We start from the raw sequence: 26,133 nt of genomic DNA on the forward strand, positions 1-26,133 counted from the left end.
CTCTGAGGATACAGTTCATATTACATACAAGCAAGAAATCTATCAAGTCACTTCAATTAATTCCCCTCCTCCAACACATTTGCCTGTAAATTAGAAAGGTCACACCCTCCTGTGAGGAAGTGCTGTCTGTTCCCTTTTCCCAGCACTTTCAGCTGAGGATCTTGGAAATCACCAGGTTATGGATACACCAGTAAAAGGCAGAGAAGGCCTCCTTATCCACAGCACCAGACCGATCTCCTGCCCTGTTAAGGCCCAGAGCGTTTACGCAGTGAGATCAGCAATGTCTTTTATCAAGGATGAACAGCTCACTGATTTGCAAGCATCTCAAGTGCTGCCCGGCACAAAGCTGTAGACAGCAGCTGCCACTTTTCTGGAGAGCAGGCACCGCTCAGCAGCCCGTGGGCTGATCCAGCCTCTCCTGCACACAGCTACCTGCAGCCTGGTCAGCTCGCACCACGGCTCACACCGGGCCCCCGAGCAGCAGCCACCGGTCACACTGATGGGGCACACAGCTCTACCACTGCCTTGGCCGCAGGGACACGCCAGCTCAGCATGTGCAGCCCTTCCCGTGTGCCAGGAGCGAGACGCAGCATTTGCCACGTTTGGGCAGCTAGCAAACAAGCGTGTGAACAATGCTTGCATGCTGCAGAACTGCCCTGGTAATAGAGCAAAATGCTGTTTTCATAGCAGTCCCAACCCCTTCCACTGTAAGTGTTTAAAACTGCTGTTTGACACCTCAGTAGGAAGGTAACAAAATTGTGTTAGTTTGTCTTTTAGAGCATATCCCAGTCAAGCTGTTATTTTTTTCACCGAAGAGGCACTCAGACGGGCAAGGTGCCAGAAATAATTAGACCACAGGATGCTGTAATCCCCATAGAAATAGCTCATCCATTTTTGTCTACTCAGATATTCCTGGGCCACGGGGGCACACCTACCAGAGGACAAAGTGCGGCCGCCTGGGGAGGAATCTGCTGCAAGGAGGTCGGACACAGCACGAGCATCCCTCGGGCCTGTCCACACTGGGCTGGGCTGCTGCTGGGACACAGGGCAGGGACTTAGGGTCACAAAAACCCTTCTCCCTCGTGTTTACTCAGAGAATGAGGCTACTGGCTATGGGCTGCTGGCACACAGGTCACAGGCAGCAGTGCCTCGGCCACACGAGCCACCACTGGAACCATCTGCAGAGCACGGGTGACACAGGAGAGCATCTTCTATGGCACAGGAGGGCCACCTTCTATGTCAGGGTGGCTTCTCCACACAATGGGCCAGTCGCATTATTTAGCAAGAGGTCAGTCACTAATGAAGTTACTGCTCACCAGAGCCATCTAGGAGCCCGCTTGTGCTTTAACAAGCATAAATGAGACACAGGGTGGTTTGCACAGCAACCCTGGAAGGCTGGTGTGGGCAGCTCTGGTTGCAGCTGACCCCAGCACAAGGACTGTTGCATCTGTGGTGCAACACAGCACACACGTGGGCCAGCCCAGGGCATGGCATGAGCCTGGACCTCAGGCCTGGCACCCGGCCCCCCCAGAGGGGTTGGCTAGGGCTCCCCTCAGATAGCATCAGTGCTCCTAAGACTGTCTTCTGCAAAGAACTCAACAAACCTGCAGAAATAAGTTGTGGTAGGCCCAGCTACCAAACAGTGCAAAGGAAAAAGAACCAGCTTTGTTTGTGCTGGCTCTTGCAATACAGTCACGGCCCATTATGGTAACTACCATGGCATAGTGGATTTTGCAGGGTCTAGTTACAGAACCTTTTCCTCCTCATACAATGAACCAGGACCTTGCCACTGAATTCATCAGATTCCATCCTATACGTCCAGCTCCTGGAAGGAACAAATTCCTACGTCTACAGGAGAGGTGCTGTGCCTTGTGAGACTCAGACTGTGTGCTGTGTTGGATCCCTCACTGCAGCTTGCCCAAACTCAGCAGGAACCTGCAGCACCAGACCTACATACAGGGTATCACAGCTCCTGAAACAGGAAGATATTGTAAAATTAAAATCTGGTCCCCCACTTTGCCTTCTCCAAAATTAACAAATGATATTCTAAGTATTACCCTTATGATGGAAGAACCAGGCATTAAGATGGCAAGTGATGGACAGGCAGCCTATGCATGCAGAGAGTAATGGCATACAGTAACGCTGCACAGGAAAGGCATTTAGGTGAGTCACTGCAGCCTCTCGTATGCAATTTTCTTAGATCAACATGCAGCCTTCAGCTGTGTGCCTCCCACATTCTTCCCAGATAAGTTCCCTCTGCACTGTTATCAGCCACACGATCCACCAGGTCTTACTTGCAGGATGTGAGCCAGACTGCCTGCTGATTCCCTTCCCAGGGAAGGCATGACCCTGCCTGAGGCATGCGAAGTGGAGTGGCTGGCCACACATGGTGGGAGAGCACCAAATCTGCTCCAAGGGTGGCAGCTCTGAAGGTGCATTTCCATAGCTTGCATTTCCATAGTGTCATGCTGGCAAAGAAAGGGGAGTACTGGTGAAAGGCTGGCTCTGCAAGGTTGAGAAGAAGGCTCTCCTCCACCAGCCTTTCAGATACAGAGGTCGTGGGCTTGCAAGGGTCAGCAACCCCTCTTAATATTCACCAAAGTAGCGACAACAAAGGCAAGCTGGGGAAAGGGAAGCGTTCCTGTGGAGTCCCATCTTCACTCTGGATACCGCTCTACAATGAAGTTATTTCAAACTGCCTGTAGGTTAAGCTACGGCTTTCATCCCAATAGCTAAGTTCCCGCTGAGCTCTGCCTGCAAAAGCACATCAAGCAGAGACACTGAGATGACATCTAACCTCACCCAGCTCACTACTTCAGCCACCGTTCTCAGCCAGGCTGGTAATTTAGATAACAGAAAAGAGTGTGTCAAATGCATAACATTTAATAAGACCAGAAGAAGGTCAGCAGCCCTGTCTGAGCAGCACTTTAAAAGCTTCCATCTGATATAAATGTTATCTTGGACATCAGCAGTGCTTGGTAAATAAAAAGACAAGTTCCACCTTCCAAAGTAAATTGCTTGAATGATACTTGGCTTTGATGATGATTCCTATGAGACAACTCTCTATTATTTCCCCTTCGTACACCTGGGCATTAACCAGAAAGCCAAGGTCACTTACTGCTTTCTCATTCAAACAATCTGGATTATGTCTCCCTGAAATCATTACCACATTGTGACAGCAGCTGGGAAGCCCAGTGAAAGCACCTCCCTCTGCAGTTGTACAGCTGCAGGAGCATGCCAGTGATCCGTGTATTGAAGGGGCTCGGCCACAGCCACGAGCAGCACGTCGGGACAGTGTGCAGAGCTTGGGTGGGCTCTGGGGTGTGCCCCCTCCTCAGCCAGCAAGCTGTAGCTGGGTGTCCCTCGGGAGCAGGCTGGACCTGCATCCTACAACTCCTTTGGGATCTGCAATGAGACAGCAGGGTTTGTTGTCTAAAACTCTAGTCTTGACACCACATAACACCTGCACTTTAAAGCCTGGGCATTAACAAACCTACCAAGAACGGGCACCCAAGAGTATTCCCTTCCCAAGACAAGTTGCTATAGAACAAAAGATCTGGCTGCCACTAGAACATCACCTACCTGTTTTCTTCCCTTGGGTTTCCATCATGCAGTGACCACTGGAGAGAGGGACGTGGCCAGCCCTGCACACCAGACCCGACAGCAGTGTCTGGGCCCCGCGCCCTCTGCTCCGCCATGCATCGCACCACCCATGTGGGCACTGCCAGGTCAGCAAAACGTGCTTTGTGTCACCCTCACGCCTTGCTGAGGAAGGCAGAGCTGCAAGAGCACATGAGGAGTTAAGCTTTTTCTTACAAAATGTGTAAAGATGTGGTCTGCACACTTGGTGAGCTGCAGCATTTGTGGGCCAAAACATTTTGCTGCATATTTCTGAAATTATTTGTCAGAAAAGAACGTCAATGACATAGAAAATGAGTTGCAGATGTAACCTTTTCAAGCATCAATAATAACTTAAGACATTTGAAACTAAATCTTAACTCACAAGTGACTACATCACACAGGGTAATTTCTGAAGCAAGGGCTAGCAGATCAGATGCAGAACTGTTACAGATCTCTGCTCCAGCTCTCCCACTTAGCAAAAAAACAATTAAATTATTGCATTTACCAAAGCTGCTTCCTTTCCTGGGGCTTTTCTTCCCCAGGCTGCCCCTGGACCCAGTGGGTAATTCCTGGGTCAGAAACGGCTTCCAGCCCAGGTCCAATAGCCATGTCCCATTGTACACTGAAATAGGGTGTCCAGAGTGCTTTCAGTGAGATCCAGCATAAAGGTAAAGGGAAATTGCAAGAAAGACTCCTGTTTGAACATTTCAGCATTCACCCCCGCTTTGCCACGGTGGCTGGTCCGCACCCAGCTCTTTGGGCTATACCAGCAGTGTTTGTACACACAAGGCACAAGGACTGCTCACCAGGACACACGGCTGTGCAAGCTGCAGCAGTGCTGCAGGCAGCAAGGGATGTCAGAGCACCTTGGTACATGCAGCAGCTTCCTCAGTCCTGTGTGTTTGTATCATGGGTGTTTGTATCTGCAGCCTAAAAGAGCTTTCCTGCTGTCTCAAAGTCCCGCTGGTACAGATCTCCTGACATAGCCAGGTATCCAGCGCTGTTGCCATTATGATATTTATGTAAAAAATATTACCACTGTATTCACAGAAGGACATGCTTAAGGAATTTAACTACTTTAATACAATGGGGTCAAATTGCCAAAGAATGCTTGGGCATCAGTGTGAAATCAGAAATTTGGGGAGGGGGTGTTTTATCTTTCAGAGGGCAATACCAATGGGCTAACAGAGCAGACAGGGGAAAGCTGGGTTGCATTTGATACGCATCAGCCCATCAAACACAAACAGCCTTTAAAGAGCTGAAGAAGCAAGCCGGCCCCATCGCAGGCTGCAACAGCCCTGCCAGGTTGCGACCGGGTGTGCTCCCTGCAAGCTGCGTGAGACCCGCGTGGCCCTCCAGGCCTGGTCTTTGCATCGTACATCATGGAAAAAGGGATACTTCTTAACAGCTCAGATTAAGATAAAATGCCTTAATTGTCAGGTCAGTCACCACCTGTGCTGTCCCCTGGCCAGGCGGTACTTCTCAGCTCCCAGGCGTGGGGTGCCCTGCCCGGGGCCACCATGGCCGCGCGGGTGGCAGAGCTGCACATGGACACGACCGGCGGGGCCAGCATCTGGGCCAGCTGCAGCAGGCTGCGGCCGTGCAGGAGAGAGAGCACCCGAGCCCCAGCCCTCGTGGGCAGCCTGTGTGGGCAGCCAGCCGCAGGTAGAAATCCTGCCGGGACGAGCGGCTCCTGCTGCCTCCCAGCCGTCACTCCAGGCCTGCTGGGGAGCTACCAGGCCTGAAAGGAGCTGAACTTGAATTATTCCAGGGAGAAAAGAGCACAGAACCTGGCTTTCAGATTAATCTCCTGACCTCCACCCTGAAAAGAGCCTCTCCGCAGCCCCCCACTGCTGAGCCCAGCCCCAGCACCTGGGCCCTGTCACTCGGCACCGGCTGCCCTCGGGGCTTTTCCAAGCGGCTGAGCTCTCTGCGGAGCATGAACGCATGAACACAGCCAGAGGGATAAAGAGCATGAGCCCCAACATGTACAAATCAGCTTTGCTTACAAGGCAAACTCTGCAATAATAAGTGGAAAGGGGGGGGGGAAGTGTCACACACTTGAGCAGCCCCTCCCACCCATACCCAGTGTGGCACGGTGCTGCTCACCTGAGCAGGGTGCACAGCAGGAAACACCCGCTGTGCCTCAGCTCCAGCAGAGACCCAGGAACCAGGGAATGCAGGGAGCAGATGCATTTTCCACGAGAAGGAACTGTGTCTGCTCCTCCCAGTCCAACATGACAGCCCTTCACAGCCTAACGTGCAAAATGTTAAACCCAATTCCCTTGCTAGGTCAGCAATGCTGGCTTTGGAGGATATTTGGAAAGAAATGCCCATCAGTCTAGCACAAGGCAAACAAGCAGCAATTCACAGGTATTCATGGCCAGAGCATGAGCTGATCATTTCTACCTACCTGAAGGAAAGAACCGTGTTTTTCCTCTTCCAGATGCATCTTGTCAATAAGATACAGCAATGGTAAAATATTAAATTGCACTGAAGCAGCAGTAACCTCTCAACACAATAGACTGCCTTTACTAAGGCTTGTGAGCACGAGCACTGATAAGGTGTATCAAGTTTACAAGGCAAACACATTCAGGAGGTTGTTCACACAGGGTGCAAGCCACTGGGGTTATTCCAGGCCAAAACCTGCGCAGAGCGCTGTGCTAGACACCGGCAGGTCCCAGCACTGAGGGCATCAAACGCTAATTAGGGAAAACAGCAATTCTTAGTCTCACTGCATCATGGATACCTTGAGGGTTCATAAATTAAAATCATTTGACTTAATTAAAAATATAATACTTGTCTCTCTATCTTTATTAACCTTGGAAATCTAAATAGTTTAAAACAGACTAAAAGCAGCCCACACTGTATTTCCTCACAGTGCTGTTGGGAGAGAAGGCCACAGCAGACATCTATTAGCTTATAAGGGATCTCAGGTGAAAATCACCAGCTGTTTCCCCCATAGTGCCAGCAGAGCAGGTGATAAGCACAACACAAAGCCTGAGGTTTCATCCAGCTAATGTATGGGGTGCAGGCACTGCTGCAATGCAAACCCAGCATTTCCTAGGCGTGTCGTGGCACAGTGGGAGCCAAGATCTCCCTGACTCAAAGTGCTCACAGTCCCAAACAGCCTTGCCACTCTGCTGGGCCTCCCCAGGAGGAGACTGGCTTCTCTGGAGTTGCAGAAAAAGATTCTGTACACGGGGCCTGCGTGCCCATGACCCAGGCAGAGAGTTTACAGGAACGCAGAGCTCATTCTTTGTTCTTCTCCCCATAAATCATGTATGTGTGTGGTGCTTCCTTGCACTCACGAGAGGAGATGCGATACCAATGGGCCCAGGAGCACAATCAGGTCTGGAACATTATCGGTTCCTCTGAGAGAGAAGAACTGTCTTCTGTGGAAGATAAGAAAATCCTTCTGCTAGTAGCAATGAGAAATAACTTGAAATTATATATTTTACATAAATAAAGTTACCCACCAAACAGCTGCATTAGAACAAAGTTATGTTTGCAAAGTCAAAAGGCAGAATATTGAAGGCAGTACTGGTGTTGACTGCAGAGCCCTGGTGCAGAAGTGCTGCCTCTAGCAGCTGGCAAGACCTGCAGGCTGCCGTCCCCAGCAGGAGGGATGCACAGCATGGCACAACTGGTTCCATGTGCAGCATCACATACAGAATACCCGATGTTGTTCCTGAGGGACAGGAGTCACTTGACATGGGCACAAGCTGCTCTGTGAAAGGCTTGGAGTCCACCGGCAGGCACAACGGCCCTCAGGACAGGCGGTCTTGTGCACCAGCAGCCTCAGACAGGCACAGAGTTATTGCTAGCAGGCAGGAAGAAACTGAGACAAACTTGTGATTTTTCTGTTTTTCATCCCAAAATACATTTCTTTGGGCTGAGTGATAATCTGAGTTGCTTGGCACAACAAGATTTGGGAGCAAAGCCACAAAATTCAGACCCTTTTGAAACGTAAATATTCCAATAAACAACCCAGAAGACCTACATCATATGGGAGGGAGGCTTTGGGGGGGGACAAAACTCCACAAAAGCAAAGCATTTCCCTAGCTAAACTTTCCCATCAGAAACAAGAAGGACAAGTATGGTTTCAAAGCCACACGAGGTGTGATCCGCACTGTGCATGCCGTGCAGGTGCCTGACCCCACTCAAGTGTGGGTGTGCTGGGTGAGCATCCACAACCAGCAGTCGCTCTTGGGGTGCACTCAGATCCCACAAGACACACAATAACCGTTCTGAGCATGTCCAGCCTTGCTGTTTTGGCCATACTGTAGAGGCTCCTATTTACTTGGGAATCATATGTTTTCTGCCCTGGTCCTCACTGTATTCAGAACAGTTACTTAGCTTCAATAAGCCCCTTGTTAAAGCCTTTTCCCTTCTGTAATCTCATCAAACTAACCAAAAGGAGTTTGTTCTGAAATAGAGTCCCATTTTGTAACCTGGTTTCCTATAGGAGATCTCCCCATGCATGCTCAGCCCCTCCACCACAAAAGGGGTCTGCTTGTCCTAGCCTGCTAACAAAACACTGCAGTCTGTTTGGGTTAGCCAGCAGGGGGTTAATGAAAAGCCCAGCCCTGGGGACTCCCACCTTATCTGCAATCATGAATTTATTGAAGAATGTGTTAATGTGCTGGATTTTATTCATCAGGGGTCAGGGCTTTTCAAATTCTTCCTCCCAGCTCCCCCTCTTTCCATCCCTCCCCAGCAAGCTCACAATGCTGTTTAAACAAAGGACTCCCAACACAAAGAGCAAATTTACACAGTAAAGTTTTCTTGCAAGCCCAGAGCAGAGTCTGGAAGAATTCCAGCTTTATAAAGAGAAAAAAAGGGTGGGGGGAAGAAAGGGGGAAGGGAGAGGGGGCATTTTACAGAGGATAAAAGGAAATTGAGAAAAGTTCCCACCTCCTGAAGCTCAGCACTGAATATTCTCTGCCAGTTAACCCCAATGTATTACAAACCCTTCAGGATGTTTCATCAGGACATAAGCCCTCATAACACCAAAGTTTTCAGCCTCCTTCAAGAAGGAGGCTGAAATTAACGCTTCAACTTTAAACATCGATTGCCAATTCAACTGCTTGTTTCTCTGCGGATTAGTAACATTTGACGCCAAAGGACACAACAACTGCTAACCAGGGCTTCCAGTTTTTCCCTTGTGCCAGTTTTACAGGTGGTGACACACACAAGATAAAGCTGGAAATAATAAAGCTGAGTGTTGCCTACAGGCTTTGTGGCGAGCACTTGTCCGAGGTGAAGCGAGAATGGGAAGGGGTCCACGTTCCCACATCCCGTGCCGTGCCGAGCACCGAGCACCATCCTCCAGCCAGGGGCAGCCGGGGGGGCCACAGGAGCTGCCCAGCAGGGCCCTGGCAGCGCACCACCACTGTCTGTGGGTGCTAGAAGGTGGTGGTGCAAATACAACACAGGCTGTACAGCTGGAGAGATCTTTTCCCCTTCCATCAGGCTGAATGTTATCCCCACTTGACAGCTAGGGATAAAGGCTTGGGGTTTTTGGGTGTTTTTGCACATTTGTTTGTTTTCTGTTTTTAAAATAAAAGGTTATTGCATCCCCACTGCTTTCTCAGTGTTAGTTGTTCTGGTCAGAGCTCTGGGAATTAGAGAACAGGGAGCAATCCTGCACTAATTAACCAAAGACGACCTAAATGATTTTCTTCAGGTCCCATCACCTCCACTTTCTGCATTATCAGTAATAAGCTCTGCAACATTTCAAAAAAAAGGAAAGCTCTATCTCAACCTCTGCCCAGCAGGCACAGCATTACAGAGTTCAGCCGAGCAAAGAGTTTTCAAATGTTTTTACAAGAAAAATGTATGTGATGATATTGAACATAAAGCTAAAACTGGCTGTGGAGGCTACAAAATGTGGCCACCAAGCAGGAAAGCAACTGCCTCAGCTAGGCATTTTGGAGATATTTGGAAGTACGTGATTCATATTAAAAGCAAATCATAACTCCGTCTTCTAACATTTCTCAGCCGCAAGAATGTAATTCACAGAAATTTTAATTTATGTGTTTATTTACTTCCATTTCCAGGGAAACCTGTGCCTTCTGCCATGCTCTCACAAAATCAGCGGTAGTCTCTAAGCAGTCAGCACAGACAGCAACCTGGGAAAAAGGCTTTAAATGACTCTCTGAGAGTGAAAAACAGAAACCCACAAACAACAAAGCCTTATGCATCTCTTCATCTTTGCTGTGTGCAGCTTCACACTGGATCAGACAAGTGTTTTCCTTCCAAAGCCTAGAATAGTTCAGACCTCAGGGCTCCTTGGGCTAATGACTTTTAACTCCTAATGGCAAAAAATAGTCACAAAACCGTGCCGAGTTCTTTTGCCATATTTGCAGCAGCCTTCACAGAAAAGCACGTGCATCCTCCATGCACAAGCTGAGCTGCACAAACTGCCACGCAGCCACTTGTTTTCCAGGCTGTTAGCACTGTCAGGTGATTGCAGAGGGGCTGGGCAGATCTCAGCACACTGGATCCAGCTGCGCTCTGGACAGATCCCTGACTGCTGAACATGCAATACATATTTATAGGGTCTCCTCCGTGACAAGAATTCCAAAGCCTCATGCAAAAAATAACTCAAAGGACATAATTAAGTCAGTTAAATGACTTGGGAAAAGAGACACACTACAGCCAGATTTCAGCTCTCAGCACAGACTCAGAGCACAGGGAGCAACGATTAGGAGAGCAAGAACTACAAAAGCTCTCCAACCAACCACTCGCTTCTCTGTAGTGCTTGCTTAACACTGACACAGACCAGAATCTCCTCTCTGAACACAGAGCACTGAGCACGAAGGCAAGTGATTTAGGTAAGCAAGCACATGCCAGCATCCGCAGAGGTCACAACACTACTAGACGACATGTAAGGCCAGCACAAAGTAGGAAATCAGAGATCAATCAGTTGATGTTCATTCGTTTACTTGATGCACAATGAACAGCGAGCTCCTCATGGCTTCCCAGTGCCAGGAAAAGACAGGAGAGGAACACTGTGGCTGCTGGAGGAGCAGCTCCAGCTGCTATCAGCAGAGGAGTCTTCGCATGCAAGCCGGTCTAGCTGAGAAACAGCCATCATGTGTACTTAGGGGCTGCATGAATCCAACTATTATCAGAGTTTATGGCCATTTTAGTGAAATAACCACATAAATAAAAGAAATGAGAGTGCATTAAACAAGCTGGGGAAGGGCGTGGGCTCTGCAGCCAGAAAGCTGCTGCACGGGGGCTTTTCCTAGCACCCAGTAGAGGGGCAGAGCGGCACAGAGCCAGCGCAAGGCATGGCTGCAGGAGCATCCATCTCCTCCAGACAAGCTTCAGAGCCTCTGCTTACAAGAAGGGAAAGAGAAATGCTGCAAAAGAGAGAGGACATGCTGAGGTGAGCAGAACAGCCCAGAAAACCCCAAGACTGTGCTTGGGCAAAGTAGCTGAGACTGAAATTGCACTGGAATGTCCCAAATACCCAAACAGCTGAAAGTAGCATAATGATCTTAACCCTGAAGAGTCACCATCATGCAAGCATCTCTTTTAGAATGGGAGGACTGTGAAGAAGTCAAGGGCAATCAAGAGGAGTGAGGAACACCAGAAGCTCCCTGTGACCAAAACTATGCACCTGGTCCTGGGGGGAAACTGGGCTGCACAGGAAGAGCAGGAGAGCTCATCTCCTGGGGATCTCAGCTGCGAAGAAGGAACCATGCAGCCTCCAAGAATGTTGTTTCCTCTCTCTGGATCAAAAGGAAGCCCAAACTTAAAAATCACTAAGAACCAAAATGAAAAAAATAATTTAAATAAAAACTTACAAGTTACGGGTTTGAGATGGATGTTGGGGAAAAACCTGCACACTGCTTACACAGCAAGGAGCAAAAAGCTGTGAAAACACAAGTTTTACTTCTCAGAAGGGTTGCACATAGAAACAAGTAAACAAGCTATTTATTTTTAAAGCTAGAGTTGTAATGTATCTAACATATAATTAACAGATTTAGTATGGGAGAGCATTTAAGAATGAAACAGCTTTCTACAGCCAAGGTTATCACATCTCTGTTACCTCTATACCTACCCAAAATAATGAGAAATAAACAGATTTAAAACAGATTATGTCTCTTTCGCAAATTGTTCAGTCCCTCCAAGAATACTAAAAGCATGAAGTGAAGCTTTCTCCCTCAACTGACTTGAAGTGGTTCTCAAAACAGTTTCTTTTATTTTTCCATTTGTGCTTTCAATGTTACAAAAGAATGCAGAGGGATTATGCGGAATACAGTGTGTTGCTATTTTATTTATATTTTAATGAATTACCTATTAGTTACTAGATACCTAATTCAGCATAAAGAAGTGCTGGTAAGATGCAAGAACAACTCACTAGCTGTGTGGGAGATGCATTGGTTCATCCTGTTACATTACACACCAAAATTTATGATTCTGCTCTTTCAGCACTGCACCAGCTTTCTGAATCTCAACTTACGCTCAATGTGATAGCAAAAGAAAGAAAGAAAGAAAGAAAGAAAGAAAGAAAGAAAGAAAGAAAGAAAGAAAGAAAGAAAGAAAGAAAGAAAGAAAGAAAGAGAGAAAGAAAGAGAGAAAGAAAGAAAGAGAGAAAGAAAGATAGAGAAAGAAAGAGAGAAAGAGAGAAAGAGAGAAAGAGAGAAAGAGAGAAAGAGAGAAAGAAAGAGAGAAAGAGAGAAAGAGAGAAAGAGAGAAAGAGATGAAAGAGAGAAAGAGGAGAAAGAGAGAAGAGAAGAAAGAGAGAAAGAAAGAAAGAAAGAAAGAAAGAAAGAAAGAAAGAAAGAAAGAAAGAAAGAAAGAAAGAAAGAAAGAAAGAAAACTCTTCTCTGTGTTTCCTCTGAGCGTGAAAGATATGGAAGGGTGTTTCTTTGGTTCAAAAACATGTTTGAGCACTGCCTGGGCTATTGTTGTTTTTTTTTTTTGTTTGTTTGTTTGTTTGTTTTTCCTTTGGAAAATACCATAGGACATTTCTCCTGAAGGATTCATTGGAAAGCTTGCAGCAATATGAAAGGATTAAAGAGTCTGAAGTTTGAATAACTGAGAGACGAAGGGATGTTTTTTTAGAATCTTAGTAAGACCTCTAGCCTGTTTAATTTTAATTCATAGAATTTAACTCAAAATCTTGCCAGAAGACGTTCTGCGAAAGATTCAGTGTTCCACCTTACACGGACAGAATTAGTGATCCTCCAAATGCAGGGAAGAGCCTTGCCAAATTTCAGACTTGCTGTTGGTCCTGGTTAGGTTTATATTTCTTCATCAAGAACCTTTACCACAGGTGAGGTAGCTCAGCAAACTTTGTGGAATTGCTGTAATAGCACAGGAGAAGTGACTTCAGCTAAAAGGATGTTCCTGGTCAGACCAGTTAGGTCCAACCTTGCTACACTCTGTGTCTGTCGGTCTGAACCAGAAACACTCAAGCTGAGAGGCAGGATTTGGCCAAGGGGCTGGTAACAAGAACTCCCTATTGCTCATGCTGTCATTGCACCAGAGAAGAAAAGGTGCACTTCACTGCATGCAAAAAGGAAATCTGCAAAGCCTAGGAATCCTCCTAGCCTAGTTACTAGGAAAAGATTGTATCCCCACATGTGTTTTTTTAATAATCAGGCTCTGGGTGGAAGCCGTATCAGTGAGAGAAGCCAATTGTTAGAGTGAGGATTTCGCCAGATCTCTAGTGAAATTTGTCCCAATTATCACGAGGCCCAAGGTTTACATATATGTGAATACCGTCATTTCACTTCTTCATATCTTAAGGGAAAAAAAAGAGTTGCTGCAAAAATTAAAAAGTACAATATGAAATATACAATAGCCACCATTAACATCATATTTATTGTTATTTAGTTGCTCAGTAAAACATATACAGATATGTACAATATGCATGAATACAGAAGACTGCACTTTACATATTTAAAAAAAAAAGAAAAATAACACTCAATTTCATGAGCTATTGTCACAGTCTTCCAACCAAGCATTTAAGAAATGAATTTAACAAGAATCCAAAAAAAAAAAAAAAAAAAAAAAAAAGATTACAGGATTGCCTAACACACAGCAGAGTCAAGTTTTCATATTTTACATGTGCAATAACATTTTTCAGAAGAGTTTGCTATGCAGTACGGATTACCAGTGTTTTGATTTTTTTTTCCTTTCTATGAACCAAATTTAGAACAAAGAAATAACATCCTTTTGCTTAAGGCTGTTTTAAAGCTGTAATATTCTTGGGTAGTGAATAGTGATAAAGTTTTAACTGCCGGAAATCAGTGCCTGCAGTTTCATCAGTCAGAATCTATGAGCGGATGGACTCAAACCAACAATTTTAACAGAGAATTTCTATGACAAAATTAGACTATTTTCTCCATTAGCCTTAAGCAATAAAGGAGAAACAATTTTATAAAAATGGCTTATGCTCTTATGCACCATCCATTGAACAGCTGTGAATCTAGTATTTGAGAAAACCTTACACTGCAGCTTAAAAAAATCAAAATTTACCAGTTAATTGTTGTTGGTTTTTGTTTTGTTTTATTTTTGTCTGCTTTTCCCCACCCACCACCCACCTCCTCCCTCCCTCCCAACAGTAGAGCAAGCACGCCCCGCTTAAGTATTTTGGTGACCTGTGGTCACATTACATTTTCCTTCTTTAAGAAATGTGTGAACATTTTGCCTTATCATTGGTTCCTGGAAGCTTTCAGACTGATTTCCTGTTTTGGAAAGGTCAGCTAGCCTTAGCATGACCACATCTAAATACAGTATCTGAAAAAGTTCCCTAAATTACACGGATGACATGACCTTCCACCCAAATCACACACTGAAATCCTTACATACTTGATGAAATTCACCATAACAAAATAAAAATGAGTCTAACTCCTCTCTCACTGATGCTCCTAACAACTGAACTAGAATAGCAGAGAACTATTAATCCCATGAAAAAATGGCCTGGAAAAATTTCTCAGGAGTATTTAATAAATAAGTCCTACTCTTCCCTCCCTTCCCCCCCCTTCTTTTCTTTTTGGCAAAGAGATATTTCAATTTAAATGCAAAAGATATTTTGCTCAATTTGCTACTATACTTTAACTTAAAGAATAAGTACAGAGTTTCTTTTAACATATACCAAAAAGATCAGCAACCTGGGTCAGGAGGAAATTGAGCCTTCAAGGCCAAGAACAAGAAGACAGGCAACTTCCAAGCTCCCAGTTAAACCAGCACCTACAGCACAGTGTGAGAACCAAAAACGCTGGGCAAGATGGAGAGAATTTTCCAAAATAAATATGGAGCCATTATTTTAGCTGCTGTTCAAAATATAAAGCAGGAAGTGTGCACGTCTTAGCAGTGTATTTACCACAGATCTTTGAGTTCTTAGTACAACACCCTCACTTCTGGAAGCCATGTATGATGTGCAGGTACAAGTTTAAATTATTCTGTCTTTATGCAGTCAACTTGGGGAACTTGTAACTCATTATATGTCCCTCTTTATTGTACCAAACTGTCCTCAGAAGCCTAGCACTGTGCAGAAGCACAGAACAGCTCAACGATGAGGGCTGCAAGCCAGAGGTCAAATGTAGATTATAGCTCAGCCCAGTCATGGATTTGCCTTTGACACAGCTCAGGTGGACAACATTTGTGCCTCAGTTTCCCTCTCCACAAAAGAGCACAACTTACCTCTTGCACAACAGATTTTTAACTACAGCTTTCAAACACTCTTCGGCTGAAAGTGTCATTACTCCCAAAATTAAATCATTTCAATTTTTACCATGTAGGGCTATGCTGATATTTTATATATGTTAAAAATAAAATAAGATTTAAAAAAAACAGTGCATTCAGTGTCAAATTAATGGAGAAAATGAGAGCAGTAAAATTACCACAGGCAATATAAGCTTTGTGAGAAAGCTCTAGCCTTCTGTGTATGTTGTCAGTACCAAATACACCAGGTTATGAGCATGAAGTTACACTTGTACTCGTCCATCATATGTACTGTGTCTGTTCTGATCTTTGGCAGGATGCAAAGAAACCATAAAAGCACACACTGGTACTTGTGTTGCCAACAGCTCCTCCAAGTAGAGCTTCTGTCTTCTCCTTTTGCTCAGTTGGTAACGTCACTTGAATTCAGCAAGACTGAATGTACAGAAGGTTAGCGAGAGGACTGCACATAGCCATATTATTTAGCAAAACTATATGGACAATAAGGCCCAGCAGAAGGTCAACCATTGTTTCTAACTCCTCACTATCTAAAAATCCTGCCCACCTGCTGCATTCGCTTCATAGCCCCAACAGTCCCAGCGATGTGGGAGCACTCTCAGCTGCTGCTGAGAGCTACAGCCCCGTGCACTTCCCAGGCGTGCAGCTGACCAACTGACAATACGACCCCTGGTTTCAGTACGCCCCATCCTCTCATTTCATATGATTTAAAATACTTAGAATTCCATTGTTCTTTATGGAATTGTTTCCAATTTATACTCCTATAAGAAAGTGGGAAAATAAAGCCCTAGTGAATGAGAGCAACTCCAGAAGAGAAGTACAAGCTGCAGAGAGCAAACCCAAAGAAAAGGATGTATAAAGACCAACTCAATCAATGTATTTCTACTTACAGAAGGATTTTCTTTAAAAAAAGTTTGCAGTGTTTGATCCAGCATTCATTTAAAGGTCTCCTTCTGGTAGCACAGGGTGTGCATCCCTGACCTGAGGAAGCTTGAAAAACCTGTTCTCTTGAATGCAGCAGGAAAAAACAAAGAAGTAAGCCATCAGGCCTGAGCTATGGTAGAGGAATGCCATCAGACCATGAACTCTTCCTAAATTTTCAGCTGTAAGTGCTGAAAGACAGTATCATATGTCTAGGCATGTGTTTTGTTGGGTTTACTCCAAGACACACCTAGTTTGAACAAGCACAAGCTAAAACAAAACAATTAAAACTGCAGACCAAATCCACCAAAGCACTTACCCCAGATACAGAAATCCTACAGTTTAGCATATCCTCAAGCGCTTTGCTAGACAGGATTTAAAGTTAAACACTTATTTTGATGAACTGGCATTTAAGAAATCACAGGCAAAGAAGCATCCTCCAGAGTGACATCTGGTAATTGTTACTCTACCAGAAGATATTTTACCATGGACAGTGATATTTTATTGCAAGTACAGGGAAAAGCTCTGAACTTTCAGTAGCAAACACACCTATAAAAGGTACAAAATATCACATCTTTTTGCTCCAAACCAAGTGGGCATAAGGCGACTCCATAGTCCATTGCTTCAGGATGGGCAAAAATCCTCATCCAAGTGGGAGCTCCAGCTTCAATGAAAAGTAAAGTAATATTAAAAATCAAGGTCCAGAACCCCAAATTTTTTTCCAAAATCAAGTCACTGACTAGAACCATAAAAGGAAATCAATCCATGCATGGTTAATAAGAGCACATTCAAATAACAAGAAAGAACTGTCTTTCTAAACACTTGGAATTTTTCTGATGCCACTTATGATCAAGAGTGAGAATTTCAGACTGCGCTGTGCCATTAGCATTGTAGGCAGAACTCCCTCCCCATTGATGTCTATTGAAAACCTTACTTCAAAATAATTAAAGGCTCAAAACAATCATCTAAAAGCACAAAGCAGTCTTAGAACTCTATCCCTTGGGAAGGGACATTTTATGAATTCATGGGAGAAGTAATAATTCCAGAAAGTCCAACTTTTATTTCACAGCTAAAACCTAAATCCCCAGTGATGGTACTAAGCGTCAGAGAGCAAAGGAAGCCAGGCTGGCCTGAACAAGGGTGGGACTGCTCACACTCCCTGTAAACAGAGGATGCACAAATAATAGACAGCGTTACGTAAAACCAGAGGAGTGTCAGATCATCGTGTCATTTGTATTTTTATCTGGTTTGCTTCCATTTTTTTTTTTCTCAAACAAGTATTATCTATCAAGACCAGGAAAGTATGGTTTTCCTTTTATTGTGTCCATCTAATAATGTTGTTCTTCACATGCATGGCAAAATCAGGACCAAGACTGAGTCGGGGGGGTCTAACTTGGAGTTTCCCTGTCCTGACCGGCTTGGGTCACATAGCCCCTTGTTTCTGCTGTCTCCACTGCTCACCTGCTGCCACTGTACCAGGACAGCCATGGTGGGAGCTGGGTCAGCTCCCACAGATAAATGCATGTGATACACACATGCTCCTGTGGCCAGGACACGGGTCTGCATGCTAAGAGCAACAGAGAAGGAGTTCAATGGATCTGGGGGGATTGATTTTTTCCTCCAGCAGTTATAAAGTGGCAACTCTGGGAACACCACGGAGAACATGCAAGGCTGCACACCCTGCTCGGGATCACGTGCACCCCTCACGCCTCAAAGTGAGCGACAGAGGAAGACAATGCTACTGCAATCTGGGTGTTTGGTGGAGAATATAAGGACAATTCACTACGAGGCAAACTTCCTGTTAGACTTATTTGGAGACACATCTGTATGCCTCTCCAGGCTGTGTCTGAACCAGCCCGTTCATGACAGAGCTCTGTATCTGGGCTTCACAACAGTAAACAAACAAAGCCCTGTCCTCACCTCGCAAAGAGAGATGGAGAGCAAATGAGGGAGGGAGGTGCAGGCTGAACATTATTAATAACAAAACAATTTTCTCAGGAAAGGGTAGGATCACTGCCTGAATGTTCAAGAGAGCATTAATTGTTTGGTTTGTACGTGACTGGCAAAAGCTGGGTGTCAATATATAACATAATGATGACAATTTCACTTTAACTGGCATTTATTCCTGAACTGCTGTTCTTCAGGATTACCATTGTAATAAGCACTGAACAAAGCAAAACAAAACAAAACAAAACAAAACAAAACAAAAAAAAAAAAAAAAGAAGAAGAAAAGGAGGAGGAGAAGTAGTATCTTTGTCTTATTATGACATACGTGACTTGGACATACGCTGAGATGAAAAAGGAAAAGGCCTCATCTATAAATGTATGCCAAGATTACAGAATAATGGGAAAACGTGGTCTAGCAGGAAAATCTTAAGCAAAAGTGTGCTAACTGCAGAAGGGTTAACACTGGTAACATACTGTGGCAGAAGATTAAAAAAAAGGTTGAGGTTTACTTTAAATTAACCCTTTCCAGTCCATACGCCACTAAGCAGGTACCAACCTAGAAAAATAGTCCACCTAGCAGTAGCGGCCCTTTGAAATTAAAAAGAGGAAAAAAAAATAATTTCTTTTGTTCAAGTCAGGGCAGCCACAAAAGTCCCAAATCTGTTGGAGATGTCCGAGTGCAGGGACCTCCACGTCGGCACCGCAGTCCGGCCCTTCGCCTCGCCCACGTCGTCCGTGCAGTGGACCGAGAGGCACTGCAAGTGGCTGCCAGTCTGCGCCGCCGCCGAGGTCTTGCTCGGGGGAAGGTCGTGGGCTGGAAAGGGTTCACAGAGAGAGTGTTATGAGAACCGTGCAGTTCACCTGCGCCAGCAGCATGCGGGGCGCCGGCGGCCGCGAGTTTGGGCAGGGACAGCCCCGGCAGGGGGACCCGTGCCCGCTTCACCCAGCGCCTGTGCCCCGTCCTCGCCCGCGCTGCTGCATCCCACCCATCTCTCCTCACCCGAGCTGTTCAACTCTGCATGTGCTGGCTTTAAGTCAAGCCGTCAACACGGCTGAACGTTGTGGATTTACACGCAATTAGCTATGCATGTTCTGGACTACAGCATTACAGGGAGTCCTTACCCCTGTGCACCGTCTGTTGGCTGAGAGCAACACCGAAGCCTCTCTAAGCAGAAAACCAGCCCCGAACCTCCCTGTATCCTCTGTCATTCTCCTCGTCATCTCATAGGGGTACATGCTTCCCTACTTACCTGTTTTAATGCAATACTGCTACAACATTTCTCTGATAATTTATATGTTTTGAGATTTTTGTATGATTTTTCAGCCCCTGTTAGTTTCTGTTAACCACAGAAAACGAAAAGATTAACTAAAACACCCCTAACAATGTTCCAGGCCTTTTTCCTCTGTGCTTTACAATTAATATGAAAAGTAGCTAAAATGCTGCTTACAAAGTATATAACCACGTACTCACAACTTGCTCTGGCTGTTACCCATTAATTTCCCTTGCTTTCCTTCTTAACACGTTCAGTAATCTCTATGGTAAAAACGTTTTTGTCATCTTCAAAGTTGCTTCCATGTGCCTTCCCCCCTCCCATGCCCACTGTGGCCACGGATATCTTTCCTTCATCACCTCCCTGAAATCAATCAATTCTTTAGATTTCCTCCATTGCTCTTAGTCAAATCACAAAACAAAAAACACCAAATTCAGGCCTCACCTTGTAAATTCTCATATTTCCTTAATGACCCTTCTACAGGGTCCTTCTTAAAGGCTTTCTGAGGTGGAAAAGCAGTGGCTCGTAGCTGCTGTGGCTCCTGCTGGCCAGCCAGTGGCACAGAAGAGGCTGCTTGCTGCTCCCCTCCCTCCAGGACAAGCCAGCCTGATAACAAAAGAAAATCCTCTCAAAGATAACGCATCCCCCAGGAGCGCCACTTCTGCGGACAGGGAGGAAGCCCCAGCCAGTGTAGACAGCCCTCTCCAGCCCCTGCAAGGAGGACTTTTAGTGGGATCAAAAACTGCAAGTAAATAGAGTAACAGCTTGAGTCAAGGCAAGAAGCTACATCTTGACAGGCAGTCTGCGTTTCCTCTCTTTCACCGTTTCATTCATATTCACCCAGAGCACAAAGAGCTAACAGCAGCAAGAGCAAGGGCAGGCTACTGCATTTTTTTTCTGATAGACTCAGAGCATCTTACATGGGTGAGACTGATGCTGGAACATGCCACATATACCAAAAAATAGCTGTGAATTTAACCTTGGTAAGATTTTATTTCATGTTGTCCTTCCAGTGTTCCACAGACCTAAGCAGTCTAGCTTTACTGCACCTCATGGGGCCACTCGTGTTTGTTTCACTTAGATATCCACTACACCAGATATCAAACAGGAACCAAACATCTCTGTTACTCAGTTATAGCGATATTACATTTATCCTTAAAAAATAACCTTAAACCAGTCTAGAAGTCCCTGCTTTAAAATAGAAAATGCTCTAAATACTTGATTATAGGATATCAGAGATGTTCTTATTGAAAACAGTATCATAACACCATACTGAGAAATGAATTGTAGAGCTATGTTATACACCTCGGCCTAGCACAGTGTCATCTTGGTTTCAATTTCTGTAGATTTACTCACTTACTGCTGTAATGAAAATCAGCAGGACATAGATGTTTTCTAAACCCCAAAATGGATTACAGTGTCTTCTAATTTGCTTTGGATTTTTTACTCAGTTTTGATAAATATACAATACCAACTAGCAGAGACGAAGCACAAGCAGTTCTCCATGTAATAACCATTGCACGATTTCAATGACTGCCTTAGCATAGCACATCCTTTCTTTGCCTAAAGGCTCATAACTTTTACTCTTCTTTCCTGCTACTCACAGCCTCCTCACAACCCAGACTTCCTCCCTTCGATGTACAGTCTGTTGCTGCCTCTCTGAAGAATAACAAGCATTCCTACCTCCCCGGGGGAGTACTTCAACCTCGGCCCTTCACACACCACTGACACGTCTGTGCTGTGGAGCTGGTGCACTTGCAGCATCCTGCAGGCACAGTGGAGAGCAGGGAACAACGCAACATGGGCTAATCCACCGATACGTGATTAATGTATTAATGCATAAGTAGAGATGAGCAAATCCCAAGCTGTGATTATCATGGCACTTCGGGGAAACCAGAGAAAATAAAAACAACAAACACATAAACAAACAATAACCCTAAGTAAATATTGCAAAGAACTGAGAAAGAGAAATGTTTTTCTCATTCGTATTTGTTCAGGTCCATTGCAATGTACAGTACCCATTATTTTTTTATTCTTAGGTCTCCCTGAATGTACAGGACATGCTGGTTTCAGTACAGGAAAAGCCAGTGCCTTGAGATTAGTCTTTGTGACAGCAGCTTTCTTCCTCTGCTGCAGAAAAAGAGGAAAGAGTGCTACTTGTGAACTGCTGTTGCAAGAGGCCTGAGGATATCTGTGGTGTTTAGCAAGAAGCACTTACTGTAGGATTTCAAGAGACCAGCCTTTCAGCTGGGAACACAGGGACACCGACAGAAGCAGCAGAGAAAGCACATTCCCAGACCAAGACCAGCGCCAGGCTGCGCATGTCCAGGCACTCTGCTGAGACAGGTCTGGAGCTCCACCGTGCTTTGCTGGTACGAGCAGCAATGTCTGCATCCATCACTCAGACATCAGTGACACACAGAGAGCACCAGGTCCTCAGCCAATAATTAAGTGAGGAAGTTCTTACACCAGAAGTATCTAAAAAATAAAAAAGATACTTCTATTTACCTGTAAATTATGTTTAAAATACTTGCTGTGGATAAAATCCATAAGGAAACTAATGATAAAGGAATCAATGCAAAATGCATCCCACAGTGACGAACAGGATTCACCATCCTTTGAGGAACATCCACATATGAGGTGAGCAGGACCCTAACTTGTGAAGTTAGGTATCATGTGGACAGTGACAACCAGTGCTAACTCAATACCATTATGTAAGGGCTCAGGTTGTCTTGGCCTTTCACTAAGAGTGCAAAAAATGATGCATTGAAATCCAAAACAAAAAGGAAGAGAATGAGGGCTTGCAGTTAGTCTTAAAGTGGCATTAGCTTTCTCAAAGCCAGTCTAGTGGAAAATACCCAGTGCAAATTAATTTCTTCAAACATATTTCTGACTTGGCAAAACTACATTGTTTTTCTGAAGAAACCTTTTGTATTAAAAAATGAAAGTTGCTCTGATCCACCTGATGAGAATCATGTTCTTAAGCACAAGATATCACTTGATGCTTGTTTTGGACAAGCAGTAACAACAGTAATATTCTCCCAGCAGATCTGTTTCACCAGCCTTCCTTGCTGTTTCTCCGCCCTATTCAAACCAACAATGTCACAGCACCCGCTTTATGTGGTGCACACAGTCCTGAGGGGTATTGTGAGTAGAGACTGATGGGACTCAGCAGGTTAAAATTAGTCAGATAATGCAAGATGGTGTCATCACTTCATTGCCTCGCAGTTGCCAAGTTTCAGATAAATCACTGTCAGTCATGAAGTACACCTAATTGAAAGCAAGGATTTTTTGTACAAATTACGTTTAAACATAATTTGCACAACTGCCTCTTTTAGCAACTACCACAAGAAAGTTGGAAGTGTTATTTGTATGAGCAATACCCTTGTAGTAAGAACCCTCTCCATACTGAAGACCTAGAGACAGTCTAGGTGGAGACTTCTTCGAAACTGAAGGATGTGACATGACATAAGGCAGGACAGATGCTATAAAACTACCCAGTTTGCAGGACTGTGTGTGCCACTTGAAAACAGTTAATTTTGCTGTCAAATGTTGAAGTACAGATCAGAGTTAAAACATCGTACAATATGTTCATATGGAAGACATGAAACCAAAAGCACTAGTGTCCGAAGATCAAAAAGAGTCTGGAAATGGCTCAAGCACCACATGAATTCTTCACCTTCACCTTCACCACTCACCTTCATGAATTAATTATTTTTTCCCCATTTCTTGCCTATTTGGAATCCTCTGTCTATAGTCATTCTCTTCTAGAGCATTCCTCTACATGCTCTGGTGGTGGGCACGTCCTTCAGTCCAAGGGTGACACCCATCTGCACAGCAAAGCCAAGCAAGCTGCCCTCAGCTACAGCGACGTTTCTCTGATGCTGCCATTTGCCCTTCCCTCGGGTGGTCGCTTATTGTCACACAGAGCAAGCGAGAAAAGCTACGGTCAGTCTGAAAGCGACCTAAAAGTGACCTAAAAGCCAGTTGCTGCAAGTATTGAGCTTAAATCCCTAGCACTGGAAACTATTCCTTCCTTTTATCATGATCATAACACTCCATCCTACCCATTATCCTGTACGTAGCAACAGCCCATACTCTGTATTTCAGAAGATAAAAACTAGAAAAAACACACACACACAACTATGTATCCCAGCCAACTGTGCAAAATTGCTCACAGCAGAGAAAATTCCTGCAATAATCACTGAATGCCCTGGAAGTTAGCATGAGGTTTGATTAATATTATTAGCTCAGCTTGTGCACAGGCATTTCCAAGAGCCAGCCACAACATCTGGAAGATTTGGGTGGTTATGTCAAAAAAAATATTTACAGACATTCATTTGAACACTGAAGTGAATTAACTCCGGTCATTTTCACACCCCTTACACCCTTGTGTTCTTCCAATATTCTAGCAAATTTATTTGTTACACTACAAACTGTAGGTTCTAGGTAAATATCTCAGAGTATTCTCTGAATAGTTTTGTAGCATTCATCAGTTACAGCAACACATAAAATCAAATGTAAGAATTACATTTACATCCAGCTAGGACAACAAAAACAAAACACGTTTCTCTTCTTTACAGCAGCACATATATGCACAGATGCTTTCACACTCCCAAGTGACTTAAAAAGCTTTGATTTTTAATATTAAAGTTTGCTTTTGGGCAAAAGCTATACATTAAGCTTTTGAACAGGCTTTACCCATACGAACACATTTCAATCTCTAAGACCCCCAAAAAAACAAAACCAGAAAAACACAGCAAAAGTAAAAAGACTCTCACCCAGCCTTACTCCCATGTCCCTCTATCCTTTTGCTCCTTTTGCTATGACCTTACACGTTTAGGAAGCTGCTCTTTCGTTCTGCTCTATTTTGCAAAGGCATGCATGAATTCAGAAAATAAAAGGTTGCTGTTTGTTTACACAGTATTAATGAAGGCACGGTTACTACCACACAACAGAGCCCCAGTGCAGACAAGGAGCCTTGCTGCTGTCACAGGCATTGCTAGTCTACAGTGAACATACAGGGAGAAGACAAGGACTTCTTGAGCAGAAAATTCAGTGCAAACGCCACAGACAGGTTTTTCACATTTGCCCAGGAATAACACATTTCTCTTTAGTGAGATTAGACCCTGACACTTTCCTCATTCCTGAAGACACTACATGTATATACTTCCATTCCTTCCAGCTTTCTTCTCACTGCCTTTTTCCTTAGCTGTTCATAAAGCCTCTTCCATCATGTAGCATCTTAATGCGCTTTTTTGAAAATTAAATACATTCTCTTAACTGTGACAACCCAAAAAAACACTACACAAACTCAGATGTGCCCTGACTTTTAGGTAAAATAATCCCATTAAAAAAAGAGTTCACCTGCAGCGCTAGAATGCATTACGTGCATCCTCTCATAAGAGATAAGATCAATTGAGGAAGGTACAGTGTACCGCCAGCACTACTGCAGATGCTACACAGAGGCAACAGGAGGTTGTGCTACTCTTCAGGTGCAGCTCATGCAATTTCTCTAATTTTTGCCAAAGCCAGTAACAACAAAAGAAACGAGACAGAGACAAGCAGGGAGCGAGAGTGCACAATTACAGTCTGGTAACGGTCTGGTTTGGAAGGGGTTCCACTCTACATTTCAGCGTTACTGAGAGATTAGAGTGACAAACAGGAGGTGAGGATCCCTGGAACGGCCACTTGCCTTAGGGCTTGTCCCTTACACTTCCTCACAGGCTCTGACAAAGCCTCAGCCGCGGCTCGGCGCTGCCCCTGAGTCCCATCCGCGCTGCACAGCGTGGGCCTGGCCGCCGCAGCCCGCCCTCAATGACCAGCCAGGCGTAAAGCTCCTGGATTGCTACTGATCTTGTTAAGGCTAAATCAGATGATTTGGCCAAAAACACTATATTCCCTGATCAGAGATCAGTTCCCCCTCTACCACCCGATAACCACTCTTAAAGGATGCAGTAATGGGCTTCTGTTCACTCTGAGCCCGTTAAGCAGAGGCCAAGCTACCATAAGAGGGAATAGATTTGAGTAATGATCTCTTATGAGGCAGCAAACCTACATATAGTGTTTAAAATTATTCCCCTAGGACAAGATGTTTTTCACCAAATCTCCCACATGACAGTTTGACATATTGGTTCAGGCACATAGCTCTGCATTTGTACACACTACAGAATCATCTTTTTCAGTTTTCAAGAAAAATAAGGTCTGAAAACATTTCATGTTTCTCTGCACAGTGGACCAAGTCTCCACAGATTAATTTACTTATAAAATTTTATTTTTAAACAAAGCTACTTCATTTTTGTTTATAAATAAATGAACCATTTCCTCCCCTACCAGTGTAATAATGACAAAACCTTGCACAAAGGTATTTTCTCGAGCCCAGAGCATCCGTAAGCACACATTCTGTATTTGTTTATTAACACAAACACGTCTCCACAAAAATTGCACTGCTCAGCTCCCCTCACTTCTGGCATCCTGCACCCCTGCTTTGGATTGGATCTATCTCTTCTAACTTTATATCTCTTGGGGCAGAGGCTGTCATCGGCTATGCGCTGTTACTGAAACCTTTTTTGTATGCTGATTTTTTTCCTCCATTTATTTTGCATGATTTGTGCAATCCTTAAAGCCCATAGAATGCTTAAAGATGCCACCCTCCTCAATATCACCA

General features: G+C 44.6%; 1 protein-coding gene across 2 annotated transcripts in view; it reads right to left on the reverse strand.

Moving 5' to 3' along the window:
- Positions 1-26,133, reverse strand: part of MN1 (MN1 proto-oncogene, transcriptional regulator) — a gene marked incomplete at its 5' end in the record, with an annotated part of 104,967 nt that overhangs the window by 49,814 nt on the left and 29,020 nt on the right. Inside the window, one exon of one of the 2 annotated variants that reach the window (XM_084297047.1) lies at positions 16,857-19,009. The exons of the other annotated variant lie outside the window; for it this stretch is intronic. Within the exon in view, the coding sequence (XP_084153173.1) occupies positions 18,825-19,009 (185 nt within the window). The 3' untranslated portion in view covers positions 16,857-18,824. Of the gene's footprint in view, positions 1-16,856; positions 19,010-26,133 lie in introns of those variants that run through there. 2 annotated transcript variants of the gene reach the window in all.

This window comes from Netta rufina (assembly GCF_964035555.1).
Source record: "Netta rufina genome assembly, chromosome: 17".
Lineage (NCBI taxonomy): Eukaryota > Metazoa > Chordata > Aves > Anseriformes > Anatidae > Netta > Netta rufina.